Source organism: Clupea harengus, chromosome 20 (genome assembly GCF_900700415.2).
Source record: "Clupea harengus chromosome 20, Ch_v2.0.2, whole genome shotgun sequence".
In the NCBI taxonomy this organism is placed as follows: Eukaryota; Metazoa; Chordata; class Actinopteri; order Clupeiformes; family Clupeidae; genus Clupea; species Clupea harengus.
The window spans coordinates 1,956,094-1,964,243 of NC_045171.1; the positions used below are offsets into that span (position 1 = coordinate 1,956,094).

Consider the following 8,150-nt stretch of genomic DNA (forward strand, 5'->3'; position numbering starts at 1 on the left):
AGCCCGATGAGGGAGATATGAAATGGGGTGCAATGACTCAACAGCGACAGGCACTTCTACCATCATATCATATGATACTGAGACTAGTAGACAGCCTTTTGGGAGGTTCCAGCTTTAAAGTAAACAAGGACTTAATGATTTGGCTTCAAATTAATAGCAAAGTAAATGGACGTGGTCTTGCCCATGAGGCAAATGTATCCTAAGCAGAGGCATATTTCCTTTGAGGGGTAGCTGAACACTGACAATTAGTTACCCCAAACGCTTCTCTCATGCAGTTCCCTAAAGCACACTAGTTCCGCGTGTTTGCTTTATGGAATGGTGTTTAGCTGTGCAGCCCATGTCACCCGGAGCAGGGCAGAAAACCACATTAAAGGAGATAACAGCCCACATCCAACTATCCCACATGTGGCTTGTGCAAGTCATAACCCAAACAGATTTAACTGTGACGTTGAGGGACCTTTGGTGCGTGAGAATAATGCTCCATCAAAGGATTATAATGTTGGAACTTTGGCCATTTACAACAAAAACAGAGTATCCGGTTTTTAGGCATTTTCATATTCTTGCTCTTGTTGGATACAAGAGGTGCGGAGGTGTTAGGCTACAGGGTTAATATACCCTCTAGGTTTACAATAGCCCTTTTAGAGACGACGGGCTGGGTTGGAGAAATGACCAAACGACGAGAAAAGTCCCGGTTAATCATCAACCCGACCAACCGGGTCACGAATGAAAAAAAAGCGAACGTTACACCTGCCCCCACATATGCGTGAATCAGGTCTGGGTAGAAAAGTTGGCAGTGCAATGGTTACGCGCAAAATCAGAGTTGCGCCGCGTGCGCCTTCACTGTTCTGAAGGGCAAAGGGAATGAGGAAAACGGTCATAACAAATAAAGACGGCGCTTTCTCTTTCATGCTTTAGTTAATCTGTTTGATTTTAGACACTAATGCTTCAGCGACTGTTTCGTTTGAACACAACTCGTTCAAGAGAAAGAGAGAAACGTGTCTTCTTCAACGAGACGTCATCTATTTGACTTCAAAGCCATAGCCGGGGGTATAGACGATTTAACAGTGACCTCCAGTAGTCGTGAGATGTGCCGCGCGAAGCGGATCGGACCAGCCTGTCGTCAACGATTCACAGAGGACCACATGATATAAGCGCTTTCTCTTCTGAGGTGGAATATCTGTGCCATCAAAACTATTTACTGGAATACGGATTCATATTTAGCCTACAAATTAACCATCGGTTGATTTTTGTTAAGGAGCTACTGCCAGCAGCATCTATGCGCGAAGTCTTACCTGTAAATTCAGTCTGTTTCTGCAAATCCTGTTTTACAAAAACTCTTTCATGACAGAATAATAGCCTACGGACGACTCATTTGATTTATTCGACCACATTTGTTTAGTGATCCATTTTAAGGTATATTGTGTAGGCTATCCTACATACTTGGCACCCTAAATTAAAGCATTTTAAACGCATGATTTTAAGTAACGATACCAAAGCTGACTACTTAGTTGAAACCATATCGTAGTCTTCAGGTAGGTCTTAGCCACTCTTCACAGGTAGGGGAAAACAAGCCCCATGAAGTTCGTATAGCCTAATCAGTCCATCTTTTTAAGACTCATGCAAAGCCATGATGGGGGCAGTGACCGCGCAGCATTTAGAGGTCCTACACAGCAAATTATCACGGCTTTCACCTACTAGGTTACTCATTGTACTAAACTGGGAACAATGGATTTAGAAACATATTGGTGTTTTTAGACAAACGGAAAGAATTCAAGGAAGAGGACATCGAACCTTCTATAATTTACAGAACTATTCCCGTGTCTTTGGAAAACTTAATAATGGGAGCAAGACTGCAAGTTATCCTTGGAGTGTTTCAGTTTGTTTCTCTCACAAGAATACCCGTGTGTTGTGCCAAGGTATGTATGATTATTTTTACATTTTCTCTATTTCTTTTTTTCTGGAAGGCTACGCCTGTTAATCGAACCGGCTCGACCTCCCGATTGATATCAAGTTGCGCTAGCAGACTGTGACGACTTCTTGAACCTAGGTTAATTTTACACATTCGCTGGCTGTGATGTTTGGCACTCTGCGGAGGCCATAGGGTTTTTTTCCACGTTTAAATTTAAATGTTTGGCCGGGCGGTCGTTGACATTTGTCTCAAAGGTTTTATCCCATATTTAGCGTCACAGAAGGCTTTGCGTTTCCAGCTCATATTAAAGGCGTAAGCACAGAAGAGGTCACAAATCGGTGAACGTTCAAACCGACCATTGGACATGGTCTGCTATTAGGAGTGAGGTTGTGCTGGTTCACTGTACATACATTAACTGAAGACGCAGGCGACTTTTCTCTCTCTGGAAAAAAACAGTTCGTCTGAGACATGTGCTCGACAATTTTTTGACCAATATAAGATGCATAAAAGGCTAGTCACAGTAGCTTATAACTTTGTTTATTCTTAGGTCATTAGTTATCTGAAATATGTAGTCTATGGAATACAAACTTATTCAATTATTGCTACATTGGCCTATGTTCGAAATCTTACTAATGTTCCTTGTATTGAACCTGTTGATATGACGACAGTATCAATTAATTATATTCTAATTCTAATTAATCTAACTATAATTTGATTCCCCCTGTATCTGGGCTGCTGTTACACCTTGGTGAAATCCACCATATACTGAGATGGAGAAAAAATAAATCCAGCGCAGCATGTGTAAGAATCACACGAACAGTGGGATGGATGACATCACACATTCTGTTGTCTTAGTGTTGTGCTGAGCTGAATTGGGAACCTTTGCACTTCTATGCTCACACAGTGTCTAGGGTTAACACATGAGAGGATTCTAACAAAGCTACAATATGCCGCTGTTGTTTATTAATTGACTGGCTGTGCAGTAGCCCTGGCAGTATATTACATGGTGTTGCTTCGCACCAGTGCTTGGTCTGAGTGAGGACACGTCATGGCGCTTTGCTCTGTGTACGTGTGTGTGTTGATGTATTTACTTGTGCATGTGTGTATGTGCCACTTTTTGCCAATGACTCACGAGAGGGAGTTGTCTTCCGCTCGCTGATGATGTCACAGTCTGTGAGTCCTTGCCGGCTACTGTCACCTCAAGCTGCTCTACAGAATACTCCAGTCGCTGCTCGCCATGTCAACTGGATAGACTCAGGCCAGCAGCACATCTAGACGATTCATTAATAGAAATGTGGCACTGGAAAGGCACAGCTGTTAGATTCACTGTGCCTGTGCTACTTGGGTATCATCAGCATGGGGGAAAGGGGGAGAGGATCATGTCAGTGATGTTGAGAAAGCAGCTTTGCTGGGAATGAGAGGGAGGCTCATCACAACCCTCAAAGGGGCCCGATTAGAGCTGACGCAGAGAAGCCTGGACAGAGCAACTGCCTCTGCTGCAAGAGCTGGCACTACTTTGATTTGTGTGTGTGTGTGTGTGTGTGTGTGTGTGTGTGTGCCTGTCCGTTGCAGTGCCAGCCTCCTTTTGAGCTTAGAACTTGGCCCTGTATTTCACAGTAGTTCAGATGGCAGTGAAGTTTGTGTGTGTGTGTGTATGTGTGTGTGTGTGTGTGTGTGTGTGTGTGTGTGTGTGTGTGTGTGTGTGTGTGTGTGTGTGTGTGTGTGTGTGTGTGTGTGTGTGTGTGTAGTGGTGGCGGCGGCGGTGTAGAAATGATTTGCCCCTTCCCTCATATTACAACATGAACACCCACTTCGTTTGCTGGCAGCCAGTCTGTCCTGGCCTTCATTTCAAAGAACCTTGGTGTTCAATAACATGTTGAAACTGTGTATATCTGAAAAAGGTAACACAAGAGTCACGTGAGAATTTAAAATAATCTTTCACTCTCTCTCTCCCGCCTCGGAGGGCTCTTTCCCTCCCCAGAACATTCCCTCCCTGTTTAACTCTCCCTCCCTCTCTCTCTCTCTCCCTCTCTCTCTCTCTCCCTCTCTCCCTCCCTCCCTTCCTCCCTCACACGTGCACTTGATATCCTCCTTGAGTTGTTTGCTCAATTGTTTTGATTTATTCATGTGTATATATATATATATATATATATACTATAGATGTGTGTGGCATATAGTATATAAGAATATAGTTGTCACTTGTCAGTTCTTCGAATCTCAAATGCACACACACAAACATGCACAGCCAAAGCTGGGCAAAGGGGACAGAGAGGGAGGGGGAGAGGGGCAGAGTTTAGAGAGCGAAGTCTACATTCTCTTGACAGTGACCTTGTTCTAAAGCCCAGACCTAATAGTATCCAGCCAAGGAGTGTGTGTGTGTGTTTCTGTGTGTGTGAGTGTGTGTTTGTGGGGGGGGGGAGCGTGCGCTCCAAATTTTCACGCTTGGCTAATGATACCAAGTTGAGATTCAAATATGAGTGGAATTTACGGTCTACACAAAGGTCACATTTATATAGCACCTCACGCGTGTTGAAATGTTGTGACATTGCCTTTGTAGTGAACTTTTTTTATCCTAACATTTTCTTCCTGTCTTTTTCTTTCAGGTAACACAGTGGCAACCCACAGAACCCCACAGATCTAGAGAAGGTAGCTATTCTTTTTGTTTTGACACAAAATGCTTATTCATGATCAGATAGATGAAAGATTTATAGCTGTTGTCAGCGGCACATTTAAATAATGCCTATACTAACTGCCTGTACATCCTTGAAACCTATTACTAAAATAGATGTGGAACTCGGCTCTGTAATCAGCAGCTAAAACTGAACGCAGTGGAGCTCTATGAACCAATCAGGAAACTTTCAAATAGACTGCTATCCCTGCCTTCCATGTTTTGAGTACACACAGCGCTTGGAAGGAGATGGACTCCAACGAGGGCTATGGCTAACGGAAGTTAGCAAGCTTGAAGCAGCCACAAGAAAAGCAAATCATTTTCTTGCCCTTCGACTTTGTTTGTTTCAGTTCAGCATGGTCCTTTGCCCTCTGATGTCTGTTTCAATAACCTCTCTCCTCTCTCCTCTCCTCTCTCTCTCCCTCTCTCCCTCTCTCCTCTCTCTCTCCCTCTCTTCTCTCTCTCTCTCCCTCTCTCTCTCTCTTCTCTCTCCTCTCTCCTCCCTCTCTCTCTCTCCCTCTCTCTCTTCTCTCTCTCCTCTCTCTCTCCTCTCTCTCTCCCTCTCTCCTCTCCCTATCTCCCACTCCTCTCTCTCTCTCCCTCTCTCTCTTCCCTCTCTCCTCTCTCTCCCTCTCTCTCTCCCCTCTCTCTCCCTCTCTCTCCTCTCTCTCTCCCTTCTCTCTCTCCCTATCTCTCCCCTCTCTCTCTCTCTCTCTCCTCCTCTTTCATTTCCAATTTCTCCCTATCTCTCCCTCTTCTCTCTCTCTCTCCCTCTCTCAATTTCAATTTTCAATTTCAATTTCAATGGCTTTATTGGCATGAATGTATGGTACACTGTTGCCAAAGCACTTAAACAATAAGAACAATAATAATAACAACAATAATAACAACAATGGTAATACAGGAACAGATAAGTTAATTAAATAATAAAATAAATAAATAAAAATACATAAAATAAAAATGCTTAAATAAAAAACATTACAATTATAATAATTACGTAAAGAAAAAACATAGACAGATAAGAATAGATACAAATTTTTTTTTTTTAAAAAAACACTATGAGTTCAGGCCTATGTTTATTGGTGGTATGGCCTGCTCTCGGAGGATGTGGCAGGACTGCACATATTCGGAGGCTAAAATGTTACAGGTCTCTATTTCCCCCAGGAGGAATGGTAGTTTTTGTTGGTTCGTTAGGTTTATGAAACCTGGGTGGATGTATTCAAATTGTTTGTAATATGCACTTCTTCTCTCTCTCCCTCTCTCTCCCTCTCTCTCTCTCCCTCTCTCTCTCCCTCTCTCTCCCTCTCTCTCTCCCTCTGTCGCTCTCTCACGTCCACACACAATCACATACACATAAACTCTTATGCACTTACACACTCTTTTTGCCTGCAACCCATGTTCACCTTGTCTCATACTCTGTACCATTCCACTCTCACTCTCTCCCTTTCCCTCCTCCTCCCCTCTGGCTCCCTGTGTTCTCCCCGCCAGTGGTGAAGTGGATGGAGGTGTACCAGCGCAGCAGCTGTCAGCCGCGGGAGGTGCTGGTGGACGTGTGGCGGGAGTTCCCGGAGGAGACGCACCACCTCTTCCTGCCCTCCTGCGTGCCCGTGCGCCGCTGCGGTGGCTGCTGTGCGGACGAGGCCCTGGAGTGCATGCCCTCGCATACCCACACCCTCACCATGGAGGTACGGATGCTCACGCACACACACACACACACACACACACACACACACACACACATGTTCAGACACATTCGGAGTGTTCAGGCACATTCACAAACACCTTAAAAATCAGTATTGACACACTCTCTAAAAACATGCCCAACCCACTCCTCCCACCAATACACTCACACATACACACACACACACAATCACACACACACACACACGCAGCCTGACTACGAGTCATACATATTAGATAAGGTCAAAGTGTGAGAGCCGTAATGGACAGGAGCTGGACCTTCTGCACGTACTTGTATGTATAGAACATTCTGGTGAATAAAAGATGCTGTCATTACTATGCACGCCAGTGCATGCCGCCCCGATGGTGATTTGTGATTGTGGCGTTCCCTCCCTCTCTCCCAATCTCTGCAGTTGATGAGGACCTCATACATGAAGCATGAGATGGTCCAGCTCCCCTTCACCGAGCACAGTCAGTGTGAGTGCAGGTGAGCATGCATGTCCACACACACACACACACACACACACACACACACACACACACACACACACATTCTCATAAATGTTGTCTGTCGAAAAATAGGTTTGACGCAGATGGCTGTTCTACCATCGCTTGTTATGCCAATACAGTGCATCCATGGCCACTCCCTGGAGAGTGTCTTTCCCTCCCTTCTTTGCATATGCATATTGACCCCCCTTCTCAGTCCCTCTGGAACATGTGTTTTGTACAGAAACGGAGAGGAACGCCCCTATTTGGCCCACAGCCTGATTTTTATTATAAGTCATTGTGAGCATCATCTCAAAGGGCTATTCAGGGGTTGAGGGTTGGGATTAGGGTTTAACCCAGGGTTTGAATGAGACTCAGTAGACTGTGTTCTCCCATGCACAGCACAGGACTATATCTCACTTGGGGGACTTCTCATGAAATCCCAATATAATCATCCTAGCTTGTGTTTCTTATACTGTTCCTACAGCTAGGTCTTATAGAAGGCATAGTGAGTAAGGTAAATACAATGTGCTATTGTTTAGTGAATGTGACCCTGAGTCCGACTGCATTCATTTATCAAGCTGCACCCATGAATAGATTTATGCTATATGATGGCCAAACCTCTTTTTTTTCTGTTACCTTCCAAGCCTAACTTATCATGTCTACACTTTTCTCTTTCTCTCTCTGTTTCTTTCTCTTTCTGTCTGGATCTTTGCAGGCTAAAATCAGACATGCTCACCCCCCCGACCAGGTACTAAGTGTTTGTGTGTGTAAGAGATGTTGTCCCTTCTGTCCCCCACTCTAAATCCCAGTCACCAGATAACATCGTGACATTTTGTTCTCTGCCTGTTGTAGTCTTTCTCTTCTCCCCCCATTCCTCTGACCCTCTCTCTCCGGCCTTCCCTCTCACTGTTGTTTGCGACTCCATGGTGATGGCTGAGATCGTTTAGCTAATTGACTGTGAGTGAAGGGAACTACCTGCACAATCCCACACTGGCTCCCTCTAATCTTATCTTACAATGTCTTACGCTGCAGTGGGAGACAAGGAGAGGTTTTCATGGCGGATGAAAACAAGATGTCACAGTGCTTGCAAACTCTAGCCGCCCGATGTAAACATGTGCTGGAAAATAGTTATAATTGAATTTACATATTTAATGTTTCCGTAGTCCGTTCTAAGCTACTTTGTGCGGAGCCCCCATTGTACAGTACTTCTCCGACCCTGGCAGTCAGGCCAGCTGGCCAGTGTCTGGAGTCTCTGGATGGGTGTCAAAGTCTCCCGCGTTGGGAAAGAGGACGTCCATTTTATTGCTTAATTAGGCCAGTGGCCTCTTAGAGGCTCTTAAAAAAGTTGGAGTATTACTTGAATCAGACAGGGAAGAGGAAGAGAGAGAGAGAGACACAGAGAGA

General features: G+C 44.7%; 2 protein-coding genes across 2 annotated transcripts in view; one reads left to right on the forward strand and one right to left on the reverse strand.

Annotated features, from left to right (window-relative positions):
- Window positions 1-761: 761 nt before the first annotated feature.
- On the forward strand, window positions 762-8,144 carry vegfba (vascular endothelial growth factor Ba). The gene is made up of 5 exons (XM_031587189.2): window positions 762-1,916; window positions 4,513-4,555; window positions 6,066-6,262; window positions 6,671-6,744; window positions 7,462-8,144. The coding sequence occupies exons 1-5, from the start codon at window positions 1,839-1,841 to the stop codon at window positions 7,499-7,501; spliced, it is 432 nt and encodes a 143-aa protein (XP_031443049.2). The 5' UTR covers window positions 762-1,838; the 3' UTR covers window positions 7,502-8,144.
- The window catches only part of ehd1a (EH-domain containing 1a), a 7,181-nt gene continuing 6,798 nt past the window's right edge, over window positions 7,768-8,150 (reverse strand). Inside the window, exon 3 of the mRNA XM_031558024.2 lies at window positions 7,768-7,772. Within this exon, the coding sequence (XP_031413884.2) occupies window positions 7,768-7,772 (5 nt within the window). The remainder of the gene's footprint in view (window positions 7,773-8,150) is intronic.